The 24,131-nt window shown below is 39.3% G+C and overlaps 5 protein-coding genes across 5 annotated transcripts; 3 read left to right on the top strand and 2 right to left on the bottom strand.

Moving 5' to 3' along the window:
• Positions 1-4,438: 4,438 nt before the first annotated feature.
• Positions 4,439-5,627, bottom strand: LOC115809612 (gamma-crystallin M2-like). Its single transcript, XM_030771338.1, has 3 exons — positions 5,610-5,627; positions 5,273-5,515; positions 4,439-4,711 (listed from the first exon to the last, which is right to left on the bottom strand). Exons 1-3 carry the CDS (start codon positions 5,625-5,627, stop codon positions 4,439-4,441), a joined length of 534 nt encoding a protein of 177 aa, XP_030627198.1.
• A 4,197-nt stretch (positions 5,628-9,824) lies between these two features.
• Positions 9,825-11,043, top strand: LOC115809506 (gamma-crystallin M3-like). Its single transcript, XM_030771188.1, has 3 exons — positions 9,825-9,833; positions 10,217-10,456; positions 10,762-11,043. The coding sequence occupies exons 1-3, from the start codon at positions 9,825-9,827 to the stop codon at positions 11,041-11,043; spliced, it is 531 nt and encodes a 176-aa protein (XP_030627048.1).
• A 1,451-nt stretch (positions 11,044-12,494) lies between these two features.
• On the bottom strand, positions 12,495-13,449 carry LOC115809240 (gamma-crystallin M3-like). The gene is made up of 3 exons (XM_030770819.1): positions 13,435-13,449; positions 12,931-13,170; positions 12,495-12,773 (listed from the first exon to the last, which is right to left on the bottom strand). The coding sequence occupies exons 1-3, from the start codon at positions 13,447-13,449 to the stop codon at positions 12,495-12,497; spliced, it is 534 nt and encodes a 177-aa protein (XP_030626679.1).
• A 2,843-nt stretch (positions 13,450-16,292) lies between these two features.
• On the top strand, positions 16,293-17,553 carry LOC115809409 (gamma-crystallin M3-like). Its single transcript, XM_030771055.1, has 3 exons — positions 16,293-16,304; positions 16,615-16,857; positions 17,278-17,553. The coding sequence occupies exons 1-3, from the start codon at positions 16,293-16,295 to the stop codon at positions 17,551-17,553; spliced, it is 531 nt and encodes a 176-aa protein (XP_030626915.1).
• Positions 17,554-20,630: 3,077 nt separating this feature from the next.
• Positions 20,631-21,437, top strand: LOC115809027 (gamma-crystallin M3-like). Its single transcript, XM_030770479.1, has 3 exons — positions 20,631-20,639; positions 20,731-20,970; positions 21,159-21,437. The coding sequence occupies exons 1-3, from the start codon at positions 20,631-20,633 to the stop codon at positions 21,435-21,437; spliced, it is 528 nt and encodes a 175-aa protein (XP_030626339.1).
• The last annotated feature ends 2,694 nt before the right edge of the window (positions 21,438-24,131 follow it).

The following is a 24,131-nucleotide window of genomic DNA, read 5'->3' as shown; positions in this document are numbered from 1 at the left end:
TTTTTGTTGTTTTTTTTTTTAAAAAAGCATTCAGTGAGAGCTTGCCGCAAAAGAGCTGACAAGAGGAATGTGTAACTTGGTGAGTCAACAGATTTGCTCATCCTTCTCTCTCTCTCTCTCTCTCTCTCTCTCTCTCTTTCTCTCTCTCTTTCTCTCTCTCTCTCTCTCTCTCTCTCTCTGCTTTTTAAAGCATGTTTGTTCTGTAGGCTTATCCTGGCAGTGCCCCTCAGTACAGAAATAAGGTCAGTTGACAAAACCAACCACTCACCAAAAGACTGATAAAAATTCATTGCTGGAATCTCTTAGTTTATTACTGTTGCATCATACAATCCTTTTTTATGTCAGACAGTCTGACTGAGAATGACATCTTTAATTTCAAGCCACATATTATACTATATCTGATTTACCATAGCAAATACTATGCAGGTCAATGTAGACTTTTCACTAAATGGCAAACTGGTAAATGAAGAATGCGTTAGTGTGTTAGTTAATATGAGACTGGGAGTAAATTGCCACAACAAAGAGTGCTCAGTGTCAGTCAGATAAGAGCTGCAGACTTCTACTTGCCATATTAAATTGATTTTAGCTTAATTTGTGGCACTTCGTGCACATTTATATACTGAAACATTTCAGATGAGAGAAAAACTGTTTTACAATTTGAATCAAGCTGCATTGTGGAATCATCCTATTGCTTATGAGTATTTTCCACTATATTATATTCATGCATGCCATAACTTGCTCAGATGAAGTTAGCTAGAGTGTGAAAAGCATTTCTGGTGCAAATTGCTTTTGGATTTTTTCCACACTCGCAAAAAGTGGGGGTGTTACTCACTCGTCCAGCAGAGGGTAGAATCAGTGTATGTAAAAATCTTGACAAGAGGGGTGTAACAGTTGTGGACTTGTATTGCCATCTAGTGTTCAGACTGGATAAATGATTGACTGGTATGATTAAAAATGTTCTGAAAAACACGGGTGACATTTATCTCTGTATGATGATTGTTATTGTTATTTTTTTAACCAAATGTGTTTATTGCTTTTTTTCCCCTATATGAATATGATGATGACTCACAAATAGACATAAACATAAACTCAAGCAGGGCAGCACCAGTGCAAGAAGGTCTCAGGTTCGATTCCTGGCTGGGCAGCCAGGGTCCTTTCTGTGTGGAGTTTGCATGTTCTCCCCGTGTCTGTGTGGGTTTCCTCCGGGAGCTCCGGTTTCCTCCCACAGTCCAAAGACGTGCAGGTTAGGTGAACTGGAGACGCAACATCCGGGTATGAATGTGAGTGTGTTTATTCGTGTGTCTGCTCTGCGATGGACTGGCGACCTGTCCAGGGTGTTTCCCTGCCTTTTGCCCTATGAGTGCTGGGATAGGCTCCAAGATCCCCCGCGACCCTGATTAGGATAAGCAGCTTAGATAATGAGTGAGTGAGTGAGTGAGTGAGTGAGTGAGTAAACTCAAGCACACAAGAATGTAGAGTTGTAGTACCCAAGTCCGGTCTTGGTCTCGAGACCACCTTTTCACGTACTTGGTCTCATCTCAAAATTGAAAGTAATTCTAATCGATCTTACTCGGAGTCAATATAGGTGGTCTCGTCCTCATCACTGGTCCATATGAAGAGGGTAGATGTTTCATGTTACATTTTTGTTTAAACTCCCTGTAAGGTGCGGGAGATGTAGAGTGTGCCAACCTCCCCTCTATAGCCAACAAGCCCCAATCTCCCCTACAGAAATTTCACTTTTGAATATCTTGACTCAGTCTCGCCTCCTCCAAAGACTCGGTCTTGACTCAGTCTTAACCGCCCCAAAATCCCAAAGTCTCGGTGTTGACTCAGACTCAACGCTTTAAGGTCTTGGTCTTGACTTGGACTCGATATAGGTGGTCTCGTGCCTGTCACTACAAGAATGCAATCCTATTCCAGGACACTCAAGCTTCTTGGTTGGATCAGAAAAAAATAATTATGGTGCAATGGTGATAATATGAATAATAATATTATTAACAAGAAGAAGAAGAAGAAGAAGAAGAAGAAGAAAAGCAACAGTTTCACATATCATAAAATAAAGAGTAAAGAGTAGTGTAACATGTAAAGAGTAATATGAAAAACATGGATCACTACATGGCCTCAGCCAAAGTTATATCCTCCACAAATTTGATAAATGAACGCCAAATCTTTTGGAAGGCAGAGCATTTCCCCTTTACTACATATGTAAGCTTCTCCATAACCAGATACTGTATCAACCCACCGAGACAGTGCTGAACGTTTGATGCACCCACAGACTTCTAGAGCTGGGCTATTGTGTGTTTGGCTTGCAGTAAATAAAACAGTCATTTTGTTATTTGTACTGCCATGCTTACAGTGCTCTGGAAAGAGTACAAAAATATGTAATTTAGGGCATACTAGCTTCTCCTTAGTTTCCCTAAGTGCTAGAGGAAAAAATGTTCTTTTCACCAAGACATTTGGATGTGGGAGGCATTCCCAAGATGATGAAATTTGGTGCCTTTATGCATTCCACATTTAATTCACTGGTCAGGTGTGTTGGCACTGAAACAACTTAACAGCATTATTCATTTGTAATTTAAAATGTGTGTTCATGGTTTGAACTTGGGCTTTTAGACAATCCTCCTTCCATTTCTCTTGACTAATTTTGCCATATAGGTCTTAACACCATGCGCATCTTTTGTTTTCTATGGATTAATGAGCACTGGCTACAATGATTTTGTAAAACTATGATACCTGGCCTCCTTCATTATGAGAATTTAGAGGTGTCTTGTCTAGAGTGGTAAGACTGGGCAAGAGAAGAGAGCTTTGAAACTTCAGTATGAAAACTGAAGTTTCTGATGTGTAAATATTTGAAGAAACATGTCAAATTTGTCAAATTTGTGTCCTATATCTATATGATTATTGTTACAGATTCTGTAAGCTGTTCACTGCAATCCCATGTTCAAATAAACTAGCAAAAGTAGAATTTGATATGTGCATAGTTGAAAATAAATCAGTGTGCAAAGTTCCTCTGGATATTTATACAGTAAAAATCAATTGTTACTAATTACCGTAAATCATTTTGTCTCAAAGTCACATTCCCTTTAATATAAACTGTAACAGGACATGTAACAGACAGACTGGATGGATGGCCACTGTGCATTTAATGAGCTGCATGAGCTGCATTTTCAGTGATGTTTTTCATCTTAATATACATTTATATCACGTGAATAATCCAGAGAGAATTTGTTAATCTATACTGTTACTAGCTATTTTACTTAAAATGTTAAAAATTTCTTGCAAATCAGTATGGGCTCTGTATTTATAAGTGTAGCACATCCCATTAAAAATCATGGATATCTGTTTTGATCATGAATCAGTTCAGCTGTATATGTGTGTAGTTATGAAGTGCCACACTGCTGGCAGCTTCATGCCAGTGTGAATGTATTCAGTGCTGTGAGTGTCTGGCCCAGTCCAGGTCATTGTTCTGGGTGGTTCACTCTGCTGGAACAAAGTGAAGCACATGTTTTTTCAGCATTCGATGCCAGCGGCTGCCACCTCAGCACAATGCCCATGAGCGTGCCATGGACCCCTGCTGGTAAATCCCTCTGAATCATCAGGGTTGTTTGTCTCCTGGCTTACACCATGCCCATTTACAAAAAAACACCTGCCCAAAGTGTACGACTCCCCCCTCCCTGCTACAACCACCAAAAATAAACTCAAAATCCCCACCTCACCCCACACACTACCACCACCACCACCACCATCATTATCACCAAAACCCCATTCAAGCCTCCTCCAGTGCTCGCCACTGATGTCAGAAAACCATCGAGTTGCTTTGTGAACAAAAAACAAAGAACAAAGACCAGGTTGTGACTACTCTCTGAGGCTTTTACTGTCCACCAGATAAAATAACTACTGTATCAGGATTCTGCCTTATCCATTTAAATCAACACAACAGTGTTGATTTAAATATAAAGGTGGTAGAAAGAGGTTATAGCTGAATTTTTTTGCACTTCTATATTCACGTCTGTTTGGTGGTCGTCTTGTGAATGAATCTTACGACCAAATATGCTACCATTCAAAATGATGAAATGAAATAAAATCCATTCGGGAAAGTGATTTCTATCCTCAAAGCAAGTGCTTTCTCATAATTAAAAACTCACCCTGATCTTCAGTATATATTTCCAGTCTCTATCATTCACTTTATGACAGCATCAAGGAACTGGATGTTCAAAACTGAAGATAAGAGGGGTAAACATCCAAGAAAACAAGAAATGATCCCTTTTCCAAACAAACAAACAAAAATTTGTCTTGGTGACTATTGTGCATCAAGACCTTTAGTATGCATGCAGACAGAATACAGCCATTGTAGTGGAGGTCAGGCATCGATCAATATTTATTATTATGATTACTTTTTGATGACTCTGAATCACAGATGGTGCCATTACTTTTTGATTTAGAGATCCTGCACACGGCGGATGGAGCCAACAGTGGGATGCAAAGCGCTCCATTCACTGAAACGCCTGTACTCGCCCTTCTCCAACAGGTACTGCCGTCCCCTGTAGTTAGGAAGCTCGAAAAAGACCCAAGCGCCATCCAGCACCTTGCAGGAATGGACCTCACGGAAGCAGAACTGTTCAAGCAGGGATGGACAGTCATCAGTTAACTCCACTGTCTGACCTGTGAAGTCACGACGTTCATAGATACGGATGTGGAATGTGCTGGAAATCTGGAAGACAGGAGAATAAAGTGTAGGATGAGTGGTTGATGGTGATTAGTTGAAGGGTTAGAGAGAGGGAGCTGGTACATAGGGACACACATTGTTGTTATGGACTGAATGAATTTCTTGAACAGAACTACTGATCTTTTGAATAATGAATATCATAAGTAGTAGTCATGCTGCTGACAAGAGGAAAGAACTTAAATTGAAGTGCAATAATGTATGCATAAATGCTAGATAAACTACTTTAAGCTGTTTATCAACAGTGGGTTTGTCATAAAAGCCCTATCCGTAGCATTTTACAGGACCACTAGCAATTTCTGCTCAATGAAAACATTGAGTTCAACTCTCCTCGTTTGCAACACCATTACCTATTAATGGAGTTACGACAATGTTTCAAATCCCCATAGTTTTTCACAGGCAATATGTTATTTGGATTGCTCTCCTAATTTTGATGACATAATATCAGATCCTGGGCCTGAGGTCTAGAAAGCTCTCATACTGAAATTCATGCTGATCAAACAGATACCATGTTCCTATTGGGACCCTGTGTTAAACCTCAGGACTCACGTGTCGAATAATTCGACAGGAGCGGATGATGTCATTGTAGCCCATCCAGTGCTGGTGCTCTGGGTATTCTCCTCGGGTAAGGATGTACTGGGAGCCCATATAGTTTGGCCTTTCGTACAGAACCCATGCTCCGCTCTCCACACGGATAGAGTTGCAGCGGCTGAAGTGGGAGCTGAGTTCAGGGGAATCACTGGTGCACTCAAAAGACCGGCCCTGGAAGTTTCTGTCCTCATAAAAGATGATCTGTAGGGAACATGAAGGTTTTGGTTGTGAAGGAGTTACATGGAGAATAAACTAGGATTGTGTGAGAAGAGAGAAAAAGTGTTTGCCTACCTACCTTCCCAGTTTGATCCATGGTTAAGGGAGTTTTTTTGTTGATGTTGTTGTTATTGTTGTTGTTGTTGTTGTTGTTGATACACTAATTTATAATTCCCCGATCAAGATACAAAGAGATACTGGCAAAAGTGAGATTTATATATGTAGGACATTGAAATGCAATGATAGGGGAAATCATTCTCATTTAAATGAGTCATGATTACCATCAGCACAATAGCTGATGTTGCGTTTGTTTCAAAGTACATGGCTTTATGCAAGGTTTAAAGCCTTTTGTACAGAAGCTGACCTTTAATTCAACAGTGTTTGATTCCAGAAAAGATTTATTTATCCAGTAACAGTGTTTCCAGCACTTAGTGATTGTCTTTGACCCCCTGCCACAGAGACACCAGAGCATGGACAGCTGCTCTTCTATTACAAAAAAAAAACACAAACAAACGAAAAACCAAATAAACAAACAAACAAAAAAACATTTCCTGGTGCCATTTCTAATCATAATTTTGTATTTGGTGAGAAAAATACAAAGCGGTAGAGAAGTCCCTCTTCATTTATACTAAAACGGCAAGTGTATGATAGCCTTCCATTTCACTCCTAACAGATCAACAGCCCCCAAAATTACACTGTATCCATCTGGTGAGGAAAATACATCAAAAGATTGAACAAATCCTGGATCTCATCCTGCCAGGCAACCACTGTCTTTCAATAATATTCCATGCATTCATTGTTTACATACAATGTTTATCACTGCAACCACTCATCCTCCATTAATGTATTCTCTAACGTTGAGCCGCATTGAGCTTTTGGGAAATCTAAAGATCTAACAGCATTATGCAGCATGGTCATTAAAGAACTATATATACTACCTGACACTTCACAATCACGCATGTTTACAGTTTCCACTGAGGTCATTTAAAGCCTGTTATTTAAGATCGTGTGTTTTCAGTCTCAGCTTCATTAATGTTGGAATGTCATGAGGGTTGCAAATGTTTTGCAGGTCACTTGTAGAGCCATGAATATGAAGTGAAGCATATGCTGAATCACATAGGTGATAAAGTAGCAACTGGTAAGTTTTTTTCTTTTAATTACACTAAAAAAGTAACCAAACTAAATAAAAGTGTTGCAGTTATCCTGCTTTCTAACTGCACAAGACTAAACTTTGATCCTTACAGGAAGTGTAGATCCTTATTTACTTTTCTTAAGTTTAATTAAAGTCCATTCCCAACTCTGACAACAATGAGTTATTGTATGGCTGCTCAGAATGCTGCAGAAAGTTCCATTCAACTGAATGGGCCACCCCATCGTTCGGAGGTCCGATATTTCTTGATAATGACTGCTGAAAAAAATTAATAACCGCTGAAAAAAAATGAATGACTGCTGCCATTGGTTAGCATACTGATTTGGGGTACAATTTTTAAAAGCAATATTTCTATAATAAAGTAGTGTGTGATCCAAAATCTACATCAGGGATATGATTAGCATAACATAAATAAGATCAAGTGAGATCAACCTCCTTTTTAATGAATAAAGGGACAATGCATTATCACAATGTACTGATATAACCATACAAAGACATAACAACAATGTTCATGTTATGTTTCATATCCTGCCTACACTTCCTCTGTTTCCAGTGTGTGCGCAAAAAAGTAAAAGGCAAAGTATCTTAAAACTCACTGAGAGCAGAATGCAGTGCTAATGAAAACAAGGAAGATAATTTACACTTACAATAAAACTTCATGATAACACCTTTTTTTGTACAAATACTTATAATGTTTAAGGCTTGAAAGCTATATGTATTTCTATTTCGGTTGCTTTAAGAATACACTTTAAACATTGCAAAAATGAGCCAAAATGTGTCATGACATGACTTTGATTGCTTCAATTTATTTGCACTACTTTCTCCAAAGGAGAAATGCACTCCTGTCTGTGTTACTTTCCAAATCATCCGCCCAATAACCATCAAGGGTCAAACTAAGGTGTTCAGAATTCTGTGATTCTGTGGAAGGAACCAAAAGCTGTCAAAGCAACTCCCCAGTCACCAAACATCCTGTATTCCCTTGCTCTAGGAAGTGTTGGTGCCCCCAGTGGCCGGGGAGATTGTAGAAGCCCCAGGTAACATGGGTCACCATGCAGGAGACCTCGTGGAGTCTGAAGGTAAAAACCACTTAAACCACAGTTCAAGTTTTAAATTTAAAGGTGAGTTTGGAATGAAAGGAAGAACTGTAATGCACCGTTGTCTGTAATATAATAATAATATAAATGCATTACAGTAACAGTAAAATGAAATGAAACACAGTAATTATTAATATTGTAGCTAATACTGAAATTCAGCCAACAGTAATTATGTCTGTCTTGGGGCAGCATGGCCTGCCAATGTTTTCCTGCAGCTGACGAAGTTACGACGCTGTTAGAAGTTACGACCAAATGTCGCCACACAAAAAAATATGGAATAAGGTTAATGGAACGACAGTAGTAAGTACGAATTGTCCTATGTTGCATGTGTCATAAGTTAAGCACTGTCTGTATTTTCAGCTAAGGTCATCATGAAATTAAAGGGAAAAATGTGGTGGTAAAAGTCAGCACATCCTCGTGGAGATTTTAATGTGATAGAAAGATTTGATGCTGCCATTAAGGCCCTGCCATTTTTGGTATTCTGGATACTCCCCAGGAAACAGACCCACTGGCAGCTTTCATGACTGGGTTGCTCATACAGAACCTGGGAGATACTCTCCACACAGATAGAGTAAAATTGATGGAAACAGCAGTGTAGATTGGCGTGGTAACTGGTGCACTCATAGTCCTAATGTGCTCATATCACTTTTAAATTTGTCTCCTCAGATAATGTAATCTGGAGACAGAGACAGAAGAAGGAGGCCTTTGGAACTGGGAGCATCTGCAATATTAAGTCTGATCCATGTCACGCTTAACCTTCCCTTCTCCATTTTTGGTTGGTAAATCTCTTTCTAAACTATAGAACTGAGCTAATAACCTATTGGTTAATTAAATATGCAGGCAAAGGAAATCAATTGTTACCTAAACTACCCTGACCTGCATATCTTCAAGTTTGCTTTCTCTTTGTTCAAATCTGATGACTCTAAATTAAACCATTGGCAGAGCTATGAGGAGAACACTGTAAAAAGTCGAATGTCACTCTGCCAAACTCATGCTATTTCAATGGCCTAATCTACTGAATCAACTGCTATAAAAGGCTAGTATCTCTTTAAGAAAATAAGAAATCGCTCATTCCAACGGCTTATCCAGAAACCTCTGCCTCGACTCTTTGTTATTTCACTCTTCGTTATTTAATAATAAAAGTGATCGTTGTTTACCTTTATTTTTGCAATTCAGTTGTTTTCACGTTGTGAACTAAGTGCCTACATATATCTTTCAATGGATTATGATTGCTTAATTTAGATTTCTTAAACACATATGTGCTCTGCATTTAATGTTATTGATAATGCTCAACCATAAACATACTGTTGTCTACCTAACCATCTACCTAAGTAGGTGTGTGAAAGTTTTCCTCAAAAGAAAAGATTTTTTTTTAAATATATCTCTTTACAGTTTAAGGACCAAAACAAAGAGCATCAGATCTATATTATTGTTCGGGCTGAGTCACTAACACAAATCCCAAACATTACCCCATAACCCTAAGTGTCATCTGTGACTGTTGTCTTTCTAACCACTCAGAAACCGTGGTCAGAGAAACAATGCTCCTAGTGTGACAATCACCTGAAAATTGCTTAAGGCACATTTACAGCGAACTGAGTAATTTCTTCACTGATAAAAAGATACTATGGTTGTTCTCTTTAGGAATGCTTATATAGATAATAATGCATTGCATTCAAATATTTATCATTATCTGTGGTCTCACTGAAACACGAAGTAGTTGATACAAGCATGAATAAATTGCAAAGATTATGAGAAATGTTATCACTTTGAGAAACATTTTTTCATACAGTGTTTAATTCTGTTGAATCACCTTAAATTGGAAATCCGGACTGCACATGGAAGTTACACCATACTAATGGACTTGGTCCAGAATGCAGTGCGTTTCAGCTGCTGGAAGCCCATGACAGAGAACGAAATTAATAGAAAAGTCCATTCTGCTTAATCATCAGGTTAATCCATTTGAATAACAAAAAGCCGTTGCAATTGTATCATGTATAAAAGGTACAGTAAACCATTGCCCATGGGACATCACACCTAAGCAGTATAAAACATGGGCAAGGTATGTCAACACCAACAGGATTCCTCACACTGCACTTTGACTTCAAGAATCTCATGGACTTTGACAGGATCGAGTCATTTCTCTAACCTTGACTCTTGGTTTGACTTGTAGGATCTAGCATAGGGCATAGAAATTTCATCATGACAGTTTATTGATATGAGAGACCATTCGTAATTCTGTTTATGTGTTTCCTCCTCTTTAATCTGTTGGGAACAGCTCAAAAGTGTTAATTAGATGTTGTGAGCTGAACATTTTTTTGGCAAATACAAATGTAAAATAAAGCTTTTTACCTGTAAAAATACTTTGAATATACAGCTGACTGTTTCTCTGGGGTTGCTCAAAGAGATTATTTTAACCATGTTTTAACACTCGTCTGTTTTCAGATCATTTTCTACGAGGACAGAAACTTTCAGGGTGGCTCCTACGAGGCCAGTGGCGACTGCGCCGAACTGACCTCCTACCTGAGCCACTGCAATTCCTGCAAGGTGGAGAGCGGATGTTTCATGGTTTACGACCGGTCCAACTTCATGGGAAACCAATACTTTCTGCGAAGAGGAGAGTACTCCGACTGCTCACGCATGGGATTCTGCGATTCCATCAGGTCCTGCCGTATGATCCCCCAAGTATGACCTTCAAGGTTTTTTTCCAAGAGTATGGATGTGAATAAGTAGCACTTTCAGAGAGTGTAATGTGACTGTAAGATTTAGTACGTGATGTATGACATCTGCAACTGATACAATCATGGCAGAAGAAGGAACATGATGCTGATGTAGCATTTTGATGTCATTTTTACGAGCACAAAACTGAACTCTCGATGTTAAGCAATTTTTCAGCGAAGAGTTTTTACTGAATGTTAATGGTTGAGTCGTTAGCTGAAATCATGTAACATAATGCATGTATGATGTATTTGCATTTTCTCTTTCAACAGCACCGTGGATCCTTCAGAATGAGAATCTATGAGAGAGAGAATTTTGGAGGTCAGATGCACGAGGCAGTAGATGACTGTGAGTCCATGATGGATCGCTTCCACATGACTGACATGCAGTCCTGCCACGTAATGGATGGTCACTGGCTCTTGTACGAGCAGCCCCACTACAGAGGCAGGATGTACTACCTCAGACCTGGAGAGTACAGGAACTTCCGAGAAATGGGAATCGGCTCTTTGATGAAGATCAGCTCCATGAGGCGTATCACGGATACCTGCAGTTAAAGCTTGCACCATCTATGAATAACATTAAAAATAAATAAACAAATAAATAAACAACGCAAAGCATCTTCAGTGTTCCTCCCAATGTCTTTTGTCATACAGTAACGCTTATTATCATTGGTCACCAATTGTCTTATACACACACACACACACACACACACATATATATATATATATATATATATATATATATATATTGCAGTATATTACAGCAATATGCACTGTCCTGCAATGATTTGACCTGCAATAATTTTTACCTACATTTCAGTTGTCATTGTCCATGTGTCACTGACATCTCTCAGTAATCAGAGATTGAAATAGCAACCACAGTCAAATAAATGATGGCTATCTGAGGTGTTTTCAAAGTCAGGGAACATGACTCATGACAACTTTTTAGAAAAGATTTTTCATGCTGTTGATATGTTCATACAATGAAAGACTTGCATGCTACTAAATCCTTTCACACATGTCCTTCTACATTATCTTTAGTTTCAAATAGTCAAACGTTTTAAGTCAAATTTAGCCCCTGACAGTGTCCTTGTATATCATGAATTAACCAGCCTCAGTGGATAACCAGTTTTAATGGGATAATTGTTTAACAAGTTCATTGATTTGTCCTGGTCTCTTGATGCTGGAGGATTCCATTACATATATTAAAAAACAAAAACTGAACACCTTAACTACATGCTGAGAGAAAAGAAAAACAAATATGAGTCCATAAGAATGGGGGGGAAATGCAAATTAGAATGGTTAGAATGGTTCACAAAGTGGCAGGCAGTAAAAAAAAATTAAGCAGCAAGCAGAAGGACCACATTAAAGTGCCAGACATGATCTTTGTGAGATTCCATGTGTGATGCTTACTATCTTTGTCTGAGAAGTAAATGAAACATATTTTTCTATTTTTAAGATGCAGCAATATGCTGTGGTCCATTCTGAAGGAGGGGTTTACTGTAATTCTAGTAGGAGACAGTACAGTCAGGTTGCATCTCACTCATCCTGTGGTGCGCTAAATTTGTCTAGGATAGTGTTGTCATTGAAGGAGAATACAAACATATCAATAAGACTTTTACCAGTCTTCTTCCAGGAATCAGTGGCTTAAACTGTGTGTCATAAAAAACATACTTGAGCAGGATTTTATAATTACAGTTTCTCTTAAGAACAACCTCAGTCAAAAAAGCAGTAATCAGCAGTGTTATTTCACAAATGTTATGTGAAATATGTCAAAAAGATAATCCTAGTGGTAATATTTTTCCAAAATCTGTAAAGTGCAAGTATTCCATGTAGGAAAGATGGTCTTTAAAAAGGGCCTGGTAATAGAAGAGAAAACCTTAAGAGTTTTTTTTTTCCTGTATCAAGTGACGTGGATTGAACTGATAGAGGAGTTCTAAAATAAAGAATAACACAGAAAGAAAATTAACTGAAAAAGCTATTTATTTATTTTGTTTGTGTGAGCATTAACAGGAATCCATGATGCGGCGAATGGAGCCAAATCTCATGGTGGGGCTCCATCCCATGTCTCTGAAGTTCCTGTACTCTCCAGGCCTGAAGTAGTACATCCTGCCTCTGTAGTGGGGTTCCTCGTGCATCAGCCAGTGACCATCCATCACGTTGCAGGAATGGAACTCAGACATGTGGAAACGGTCCATGAAGGAGTCACAGTCATCCGTCAGCTCGTGCATCTGGCCTCCAAAGTTGTCCCTCTCATAAAATCTCATTCTGTAAGGTCCACGGTGCTGTGTGGGGAGAGACACAAACTCGAGTTTGCTTGAAATGTGACACATAATGAACATGGTGGTAATCGCAGTACATACCTAAACATCTTACAACTGATTATGGTTAGCTCTACATAATATCTAATATCATTTACAAGACTTGGGCCCAGCCACTCACTGAGGGGATCATACGGCAGGACCTGATGGAATCGCAGAATCCCATGCGTGAGCAGTCGGAGTACTCTCCTCTTTGCAGAAAGTATTGGTTTCCCATGAAGTTGGAACGGTCGTAAACCATGAAACATCCGCTCTCCACCTTGCAGGAATTGCAGTGGCTCAGGTAGGAGGTCAGTTCGGCGCAGTCGCTGCTGGTCTCATAGGAGCGACCCTGAAAGTTTCTGTCCTCGTAGAAAATGATCTGAAAACAGACGAGTGTTGAAATATGGTTAAAATAATCTCTTTGAGCAATCTCGGCTTATTGCAAAACATGATCTGTAAACCTAGACTTAGTCTACACGATGCGGTGAGCAAAAATAAATCCAAGCATTACATCGAGATGCTACGCAAAAAATTTGAAGGCCGCTGGGAGGAGCACGGTTCCAATGGCTTCAGACACACTCTTGTAAAAACAAAGGAATTCACTGAGAATTCACCATGCGGATAAGTTGCTAGGTTCACTTACCCTGCCCATGGTCATGATGGTTCTACTGAACTCTTAGTTATGCTTGTTGCTACAACGATCCCACTCTCTCTTTTATAGTTCAGTGGGTGGCTGTAGAATCTCTGACCACATTGTACAGAAAGCCTGAGTCATCAGGCCAATTTGTAAGCCACTGTAGATCTATATAGATATCATGTGATATTGTAAGCATTTTGCCACCGACTCGCTGGGTTGTAGCGCTCGCTGGGTTGTAGAAGTGTGGATATTTCTCCACACAGTCCAAACTGTACGTCTTGTTTGGACTGCACTCTAAGATGCTAGTCAAAGGGCTGCTGTTTGTAAGTGTTCAAGCTATCCAGTCAGCTGGTCCAGAGTGGGAATAATTGCGAAGATTTGAAGAGTTATTAAAAGGTTACAACATATGTATATTGGGTGCAACTCCCATGATGTTGATACATTTTCATGTTAGTGCTCGTCACGTTAGGCAAATTATTAATTTGCAAACAGTTTAAGCCCTAATTCTACATGTTTAATGTATTAATTATGGCCGGTTATTACCATTTTAATGTATGCTTTTGAAATACCTTAATGTTTCTTATAATGCTACCACAGTTTAAATAAAAGGATCCATAACAAGACTGTGCTATAACAAAAAACACACACTTGTTCTCAGAGGCTAAGAGAATTTGATTTGAGGGGGTTCTGCTCAGGTTATGTGTATCTGAGAATGCAACAAATAATATGAAACAAATGAATGTGTGATAGAAATTTTCAAAAAGAGGGCAAAAGTTGTTGAAGGTCTTGTGCTACACCACTGAGGCAACCAAGTACCCAGATGTCATTGTGTCATAACATCAATTTTAATGCCTTTCTTAGTCGTAATAAACAATTATGTCCAATCTTTATTACTGTACAGGTCCAGTTATACTTAAATTAATAATATTTTGGTAGAAGAATGCACTCTGGTGCAAGACTGGCTAAATACACAGAATATTCTGCCCTGCATATTAACAAAAGATGTGAATTGTGCATTGAGTGTGTACTTGTGTGCATATTTCTGCATGTAAATATGTGTGTGTGTGTGTGTGTGAGTGTGTGAGCGTGTGTGTCTGTGTGTGTGTGTGTGTGTGTGTGTGTATGTGTGTATGTCTCCGTGAGTGTGTGTATGTGTGTGTGTGTGTGTGTGTGTGTGTGTGTGTGGGCGTGAGCGCTTGAGTGTTTATTTGTTTTGGAGGTAGCGCTGCTGTTTCAGTACGAGTGAATCATCTCACAGCACATTCATTACAAATCTGCCTTCATGACCCTCAATTGTTTTTTGTGAGTGTTGTCATCGTATATGGGAAAAGAAACCACTGGATCGTGCCAAGCGCTGTGTATAATAGCCGTTGCTACAATGTTATCTATGCCTTGTTGCTTTGTCAGGATTTGAAAAACAATGCACAAATATTGCGTAGCGCGAAACATGCAAAATGCTACGGCCTGGTAAACTTCATTGGTCATAGTATGGCTACATTTTGTTGCTGCTTTCTGTTTCTTAATTTTAAAACAGCTCCTCCAAAATAAATCATTCTGTGAAAACATATATCTTATCAAATCATGTACACATGAAACAAGAGCTCATTTTTTAATCATAGTTCTTGGCATCTGCTATATAAAACTTATACATAACCTCCTTTATGATAAGTGCTGAATGGTTGATTGGTTTAGATGCTGATATGTTGCATTTTCACCTTTAACTGTCAAATGGCAGAGGGTGACCATTTTGCTATATTCTGAATTGAGAGATGGTGTCTCTGAAGTCACAATTAACTATCACCCATAGGCTCAAGCTTCGCCTCTAAGTAAAAAAGCAAGAAAGGATAGCTTGAATAGGATGTGATGTCTCGACCTTTTTATGGGATCAAATTAAGAGCTGCGATGGACTCTTACTTTTAAATTTGGTGACTCTCTTTTAAAACATTGTTTTTGGATTCCATTACATATTCAATATTTACGTTTGTGGCTCTGAAAGGGCCACAAAAATGACTTTCACAAACTTTTTGTTGTTATTGTTTTATGATTGTGCATGTGTACACAGTGCAGACGAGTTACAGTATCTCACATAGATCTACAGCAGTGAGAATATTTATGTTAGAGCTGAATTTACAATCTGTGCACAAATGAGGATTCTGCATCCCGATATTATGCATTATGTCTTCCTCACTGGATCTGCAGTAATTGGCATCTTTGAAGCGTTTGCATATCTCATCATAAATGTAATAATAACCAAAATATTGTAAGTTTTAATCTAATATTTCAAATATATACACTTGATGCATGCACAGTCATGTGGTTTGGTTGAGTTGCAATTTAGAAGTTATGCAACACCGCTTAGTACATCCTTCACATTCACTCTCTGCTGAGACAGAGAGTGTTGAGTTGAACAGGGAGCAGAATTCATCCCTGAAGTAATCTCAGCTCTCAGTATGATTGTTTTTGCAATGCACAACATTAAGATGGGTGAGACCATGGTGGAAGGGCCACTATGAACATTAAACGATCCTTTACCCGAGAGTACAAAATCGGTAATCTCATATTTACATGTACATAGTAAGAACTTACAGGAAACGTCACGGGTTTCACTGAGATATTTTATTGTCAGTATACCTGGCACTGATACAAAACTTAATTCCCCAGTTGCTTTTGTAACATTTTTTTTTTACCTTACTTGGCATAAAGCGATATCACTGTTTAGCCTGCCATGCTTTGATGTACTCTAATGATGCTATCAGCTGACTAAGGATTTTATACAATTGGGCTGTCGATCCTCTGATGGCCACATTGGGCATAAAAGGCAGCAGGACAGTGAAGAGAACAGCACAAATCCAATTACTGCAGCCATGAGTGGGAAGGTAACAGTACATTGTTAAAACATTATTTTTGAAGTGATATTTCCAAGTGTGCCGATCAATATCAGGAAACAGATAACATGCAGTTATTTCCATCAGTTTTATTCCTTTGGTAGAGTTTTAATTATTTTGGTTTTGCCATCCATGTAACTCCATTTGAAATTAATCCTCATTGTAAATATTATATTGGAGGAATGGTGAGACTGGTAGTTGCATTTAGCCTATAACTGATGAATGGTTCATGTATATGTATATATATATATATATATATATATTTTTTTTTTTTTCTTTTTGTCCTCATTCTCTTTATCAGATCATCTTTTATGAGGACCGTGATTTCCAGGGTCGCTCCTATGAGTGCAACAGCGACTGTGCCGAGCTGAATTCCTTCCTGAACCGCTGCAACTCCATCAGAGTGGAGAGCGGCGTGTTTGTGGTTTATGATCGTCCCAACTACACTGGCCACCAGTACCTCCTTAGGAGAGGAGAGTATCCTGAGTATCAGCACATGATGGGTTTCAGTGACTGTATTAGGTCATGCCGTATGATCCCAGCGGTATGTTCTCTCTACAGTATTTAGTCATTACCATCACCAAGAGATCAAGCATAGCTTTATTTGTTGAGAGTGGATCTCTCATACGGGTTTTGTAAGTCTGCAGTACATTCAGAGCAATGACTGTTCCAATTTGTGCAGCAAGTGAGGCCAGATTTTATCTATACACATTTCTAATGTCTTTATAGCATGGGGAGGGACATTGAAATATATATCAAAAATGCTTTGACGGTGATTTGTTCACTGTTACAAAAGTTAATGTGTTAAAGTGTCATTTTCAAGAAAGGTCAATCTAAGACAGGTTCAGCATGTCATGAATAATCACAAATAATCATTTAATCTTAAGATTTAAGAAAAATAGCATGTTTCTGACACACCTTTTTTTCCTTTCTTTTTTTTTTTTAATTGTTACCCTATTTACAGTACAAAGGAACCTATAGAGTGAGGATCTATGAGAGGGAGAACTTTGGAGGCCAGATGAATGAGCTGATGGATGACTGCGACTCCATCCAGGATCGCTTCCACATGTCTGACATCCAGTCCTGTCACGTGATGGATGGTTACTGGCTGATGTACGAGCAGCCCCACTACAAAGGCAGGGTGATATACTTGTGGCCTGGAGAGTACAGGAGCTTCAGAGACATGGGATATGATAACTTAAGATTCGGCTCTATCAGGAGATTCATGGATTCCTGCTAAATCCACAAAATTTTAAAGGATATAAAATAAAGAATTTGATCAATATACCTTGCGGTGGTCCATATCTTATTTTGAATTAGATGCCTTTACTGTTTTTAATGGTTATGTTATAATTAACCCTTTCCAGAGGCAATATTCTTATTTTGAATATCACCTGAAGCTCATTTTTCAGAATTGTGTGGCATTATACCCATGAAATATATCCGTGGGTTGAACTTCTTTATCAGCTGAAAGTGAACTGAAGTTAAAGTGAAGTATCCCAGTTGTCACTTAAGGTCTACCTAAACTAATATCAATATGCAAATTTAATATGTTTATTTTAGCACTGTAGCCCCAAAGAGTTGGTTGTGCCAACAGAAACAGAACACTGTGCAATATTCTGCACAGGAGTTCCAGGATGTCTCAATCAAATCATCATGTAATTTCCTAAACACAGACACACACACACACACATACAAAGGTCTGAGTGGAATCGCACACAAACTTACACTTTTCCCTAAAGCAAGTTGAATCAGTTGAAAATCATCAAAAGATCGTAATGCACTAAAACCGTTCATTTTGTTTTTAGAGAAAGCACTTTCATGCGCCTCAATGCATCTAACTTATGCATGGAGGCTCTAAACTAGGAAGCCTCCACTCATGTCAGAAATACTACAGTGCTCTCTGTTGCATATACAAATATCTGCAATTGTTAGAAGACAACCATGAGTATCATATAGAAATGCAAAAGGAGTTTGTGGTTTAGTTAAATATCGTAGTGCATGCATCATAGATCAATTTCCTCGATGATCTCTCTTGATGATAGGGGAGCCTGTAAGGTACGCATGAAACAAAGTTCATGTTCGTCAATACATTGCCCTTCACTGATCCCGAATTTTACTAGATATATCTAATGTCACAAGGCAAATTACCTGAGCTTATGAAAGAAAGAAAGAAAACATCTCCATTCACGTTGTTCATTGAAAGCAGTAGGTTGCTCTTCTGACTGTGAGAAGTCCGTGAGTTCATGAAACCTTCCACGAGAAGACTTCATTTACTCCAAAAACCAAATGTCATTCATTCTCCTGCACACCCCTCCCTCTGTGCATTTATGATCATTATGTGCAGTATCAGTCACAGTTCTTCCACATATCAATATATCCAATCTGTTTCATGTGTACATGCTGTTCTGTTTCCATTTTTGTGTTTAGATTCCACGATTTCGATCACTGACATTATTTCATTTATAGGGTCCCAAGATATAGTTACCAATGTCCTAAAAGATGTTTATGTATTTTTTTATTTTTTTATTTATTTTATTTCTGTGCAAAATTCATCACCGCCCAGAGTCAAAGACCGACACAGAGAAGACAGACGATTGGCGACGACATATTCACCACGACCTCCAAAAACCAGGCTATTATCTGAAGGCTATAAACTCATCACAAAATATTGCTTTTTTTATTGAACAAACAACAGAGAAGAGAGGCATTGTTTAACACACTGATTTGAACCGCACAAAGGCTTTCTGCTCAAAAGCTCTTCAGGAGTAATATATTTTACTTACACTTAATATTTTATAAGCTGTATAATGTACTTTTATAAGCTGTATAATGTGTGTGTGTAAGTATCTATCTATCTATCTATCTATCTATCTATATACAGTATATTGTACATATGATTCTATATCTTTCAGGTCAAGTTGGATCTGATTGGCTAATCACACCTTGCTCCCCAATCATTATGTGCACATGTGCTCAGTTTGTTCCCTCATTGCGTCTGTGTATATATACCCCTGTGTTTTCCTGTGTACCTTTGTGAAGTTTTACGCTTGTTGTCAGTACTGAGCCAGTCCTTGTTTCCTAATTTTCCTTGTTGTTCTGTTAACTTCGTTACTCTTGCTCCTAGTCACCCATTTTCCTAATTACACTGCTTAGCCCTGTCCCTCAGTTTAGCCCTGTCCCTCAGTTTAGCCCTGTCCCTCAGTTTAGCCCTGTCCATCAGTTTAGCCCAGTCCCTCAGTTCCCAGTTAGTCTTGTTAACCCTGTTCTCTCCGTTTAGCCTTCCAGCGTGTAGACCTTAACTTACTCTTGACTTTGATATGCCGTGCTAGTAGCCAGTTTATAGTGTACCAGATCTTGCATGTTTATTGAGCACAATCTGGATTATGATTTTCTATTTCAATAAAGAACTGCCTGCATGCGTATCCAGTCTTCCGTCAGTTTGTGACGGTATACTTAGCAGGGTATAAAACCATATATCTTCATTGTCTCATTTACTCATCTATTACATTTTCCAAAGTGGAACATTGAACATTGCTTGGTATTGTTCATCTGACAAATCTAGTGGTAATTTTGCATGATTCATGCACATCCGCATGTGAACCATCACCTCTATATTACATGCTTTACCAGGCAAGGATTAATACCACTAATCTGAACGGTTAAGCCGCCCACATACAGAGAAGAAATTCAAAGTGTTTAGCTGTGTACATCAACCACCTCTCCAAGAAGCCAAACCTTACAACTGCATTTCAAATACACTGACAAATCTGAAAATGACTTCATAAAGATCGTGAAAATAAATCATTTTATTTCAAATATATATAATATATTATCACAGCACTTTCCATACATCAGTCGTCCATAAAAAGTTGCATTTGTTAACATCTCGCAACAGAAGACAAAAACTGTACAGAAATATGATAATATAGTGTATTATTAAACATTTGCTTCATTTTCCCAAAGACAATTAGACATTTTCAATAGCGTTAGTCGTGTTTATTTTCAATAGTGTTAGTCATACAGTATCAATACATTCGAGAGATTTCCCCCTTTATGCAGTGCACAGGAACAATATGGAAAATGAAAGCCACCTCTCGAACATTCACAATGGAAAATAATAAGCCTTTAGATCATGCTTTGAATCACAGACTACAGCAGCGGCTGGTACTATACTGCCCACTCAGGACTTTGTACAATGGAGCCATAGTTTTTTGGACACCGTATCAGGTATAAAAGTGACAGAGCAGTCCATGATGCTATGCATTTCGTAGGACAAATATCACCAGATACAGCCTCTGTATCGTCACCTTCACCATGGGCAAGGTAAATGTGAACTATATACAACCGTACTTTAGTGTTGATCGTAATTAACATGTGTGGTTTGTCTGACCTAATGAACCGTTTCATTCTTTAGATCATCTTCTACGAGGACAGAAACTTCCAGGGCCGCTACTATGAGGCCAGCAGCGACTGTGCTGAGCTGTCTTCCTACCTGAGCCGCTGCCACTCCTGCAGGGTGGAGAGCGGTTGCTTCATGCTTTACGACCGCTCTAACTACATGGGAAACCAGTACTTTGTGAGGAGGGGCGAGTACTCCGACTGCTCACGCTTCGGAATGAGTGACTACATCCGATCCTGCCGCATGATCCCCCCGGTTAGTAGCTAGATCAAAGTTTTGTAAATAACATTAGATATGCAGTCTACATTGAACATTTACCTTAACTTATCATACAGCAGAGTTTATAGTAATAAACTGAGCACTGAGGGAGGAGATTAGAGTGGTCGTTACCACCATTGCATGTAAGAGAGCAAACCTGAGTTTACCTGTTTTCCCCCATACAGTACCGTGGACCTTACAGAATGAGATTTTATGAGAGGGACAACTTTGGAGGCCAGATGCACGAGCTGACCGATGACTGTGACTCCCTCACGGACCGTTTCCGCATGTCTGAGTTCCACTCCTGCAACGTGATGGATGGTCACTGGCTGATGTACGAGCAGCCCCACTACAGAGGCAGGATGTACTACTTCAGGCCTGGAGAGTACAGGAACTTCAGAGACATGGGATGGGGCCCCACCATGAGATTTGGCTCCATTCGCCGCATCATGGATTCCTGTTAAAGTAGCAACTCTTTACTGTTAATAAAGCAATGTACATGGATCCTTTCTCTTATGTCACTGATTTTCCATCAGGAATATTATGTACATCACCAAATTAAAAAGCACTGCAAGTTAAATCACTGCAATAAATCACTACATCAACTCACTACACTCATAGCTCCTGTAGTTTCAGAGTAAGATACAGATATCAGGCACTGGTGTACGTGCAGTTTTATTTGACTCAAATTGAACACTTTTATCAGACTACTTCTTCAGTGTGAACAAGGTGTTAGCACCAAACAAGTACTGAAAGTAGTATTGTGGTAAATCATAAACTTTGATAACAATAGAAAGTTGAAATGTGAGATTGTTGTCACCGTTGGAAACATGAAATACAAAATAAACAATTTGATCAGTGTAAGATAGCATGACAAGCTAAACATTACATATTAAATATTTTTCATTGTTTCAGAAGGGAGTAAAAAGGTATCTGTCAGGTAAAGACTTAAAGTCACACTTAAGGTTTTTTTTTTTGTTTTTTTTTTAATATTTTAATGGATGTCAGCTAATGTTTTTGAACAATTTGTCATGTTAAGATACTATGTTGAAATAATGTAGAAATAAAGAAGGCTCCACTTAAGCCAAGCAGCACCAAGACACAGTGTTACCACAGCTGCCATTTAGCAGTAGATCGTATGTTATTTTAAGAGGAGTAGTTTATGCATTATAACGGTGCTGGAAACCTGGCTGATGGTTTTCTATTTGTTGTTGTTGTTGTTGTTGTTGTTGTTGTTGTTTGTTTGTTTGTTTGTTTGTTCTTTTCCCCTTTCACTACAATTTGGAGAGACCAGTTCCCTAGACTGCCGTGAGTCCGTGCCATGGTACGACATTTCTCCGGTCCCGGAAGGTGAGGGGAGGCGTACACATTGCCTCACTGCCTCATGCGCATCCTCATTGGCTAAGGAGAGTAGTGAGTGTAAATGGACATGCTTTCTCCTTTGATTCACCTGCAACTGTGTAGCCGCCCCGTTGACGCTAGCAGTCACGGAAGGGCCATGACGGGAAGGGCAGGCAACCCCAACCATCCAACCCTCCCTACGGCCACTTTGCGACGGCTGAGGCAACTGGTAAAAGCGTTGCTTTCTGTTGCCTCTCAGAGCAGGGCTGTAGCCAGCTTGTTGGATGGGGTGGGTCTTTTTTTCCACCATGTGGATCTTTCCACGCAACCACAGATACTCTTATGCAACCATACTCAAACATGTATTTCAGAAGTAGATTAACAGAGAGCTTTATAATCAAAGCAGCAGAATCTTGCCAAAGTGTCCTGTATTTTGTTATAGCCTATGCAATTCTTTGCACTTGATATGAAAGAAAAATAAACAGCTCATACGTTACATTTAATGAAGCCACGACGTCCAGCCACCCACTAACATACCTGAACTATTAACCACGTCACTGCAACAACCTATCCATATTTTGCATTTTGCAGAGACGTAGACTGTTATACTGCTGTTATAAAATTAACTGTCAATTATCCACACAGAACACTGTCCATTTCAAGCTTTCTTGGGTACATTTTGCAGAATATGTCCACTGCTTCATCATGGTCCACTGCAGTTTTGTAGTGCATATGTATAAGTGCACGTGCTGACAATCTCTCCTCTCCCACGCTGCAGCGTAAGAAAGCGTTCAGTCTCCGGAGAGATAGAAATGTGAACTTTCACGATGTGTGGGAAGGTCAGATGACCCACCCGACCCCCCTCTGGCTACGGACTTGCAGAGGTATATTCTACAATTGTAGAAATGTGATGTGAGGCAACGTAGGACCAGGAGAAAGCTTTTCAAAACAAACAAACAAACAAATAAAAATACAGGTAGTGTACAATTCACTCATAAGCAGGGGAGTGCCTATGTCAGTATGTAGGGTTACTCGTGTGAAATCCTACTGTTGTAGTCTTGATGTCTTGTTTCCATTTCATGTCTGTTGTTATACTGTGGCAGCTGTGGCCTAATGGTCAGAGAATCGGTTCAATCCCCAGGGCCGGCAGGAAGAAATGTAGGCGGGGGGAGAGGGGGTGAACAGCTCTTTCCCCTCCATCAGCATTCATGGCTGAAGTGCCCTTGGGCACGGCACTTAACCCCAAAACTGCCCCCCAGAGCGCTACAGTTGTGTGGCTGCCCACTGCTCCGGGTGTGTGTTCACTGCCTCCTAGTGTGTGTGTGTGCTCATTTGCTCACGAATCATAGTGTGTGTTGTGTGTTCACTGCTTTGGATGGGTCAAAATGAAGAGGTTGAATTTCCCTGTTTGTGGGATTAATAAAGGAAAAAAAACATAAACTTAAACATTTCAAAGCAATCTTTACATACGGTGTATTTGGCCTCTACTGCAGGATACTGTACCATCGTCACATTAGAACTTAAAAATCACACGCCGCTCGTTGTATAGCCTATTTATGGCTGCCCTTTTCATGATCAAAATGCAACTACTGTCACAACCTGCACCGCCATTTTGGACTTTTGGTTTGACATGTCTTTGTGCTCCTGTTCTGTCTGTCTCCGCCCCTCACCTGTACCTGTTTGTCCAATTATTACCTTGTTAATTTCTACCAATCCTGTGTTGCCCTGTTTAGTTCTCCCTCTAAGTCCTAGTGTTTGCCTTGTACTTTGTCTATCGTTGTTTGTGTTTTAGAGCACTCTGTCATGCTGCACCTTTT

This window comes from Chanos chanos, chromosome 4, assembly GCF_902362185.1.
Source record: "Chanos chanos chromosome 4, fChaCha1.1, whole genome shotgun sequence".
NCBI lineage: Eukaryota > Metazoa > Chordata > Actinopteri > Gonorynchiformes > Chanidae > Chanos > Chanos chanos.
Note: the sequence above shows the minus strand (reverse complement) of the source record. Positions and strands in the feature narration are given on the sequence as shown.

What these genes read in the sequence shown, in the direction of transcription:
- LOC115809612 (XM_030771338.1), bottom strand. An exon ending in CCTGTCGAATTATTCGACAC is followed by an intron (nt 4,712 to 5,272) that starts GTGAGTCCTGAG and finishes CCTGTCTTCCAG; the next exon opens with ATTTCCAGCACATTCCACAT.
- LOC115809506 (XM_030771188.1), top strand. An exon ending in CCTGCCGTATGATCCCCCAA is followed by an intron (nt 10,457 to 10,761) that starts GTATGACCTTCA and finishes CTCTTTCAACAG; the next exon opens with CACCGTGGATCCTTCAGAAT.
- LOC115809240 (XM_030770819.1), bottom strand. An exon ending in CCTGCCGTATGATCCCCTCA is followed by an intron (nt 12,774 to 12,930) that starts GTGAGTGGCTGG and finishes CTCCCCACACAG; the next exon opens with CACCGTGGACCTTACAGAAT.
- LOC115809409 (XM_030771055.1), top strand. An exon ending in CATGCCGTATGATCCCAGCG is followed by an intron (nt 16,858 to 17,277) that starts GTATGTTCTCTC and finishes CCCTATTTACAG; the next exon opens with TACAAAGGAACCTATAGAGT.
- LOC115809027 (XM_030770479.1), top strand. An exon ending in CCTGCCGCATGATCCCCCCG is followed by an intron (nt 20,971 to 21,158) that starts GTTAGTAGCTAG and finishes TCCCCCATACAG; the next exon opens with TACCGTGGACCTTACAGAAT.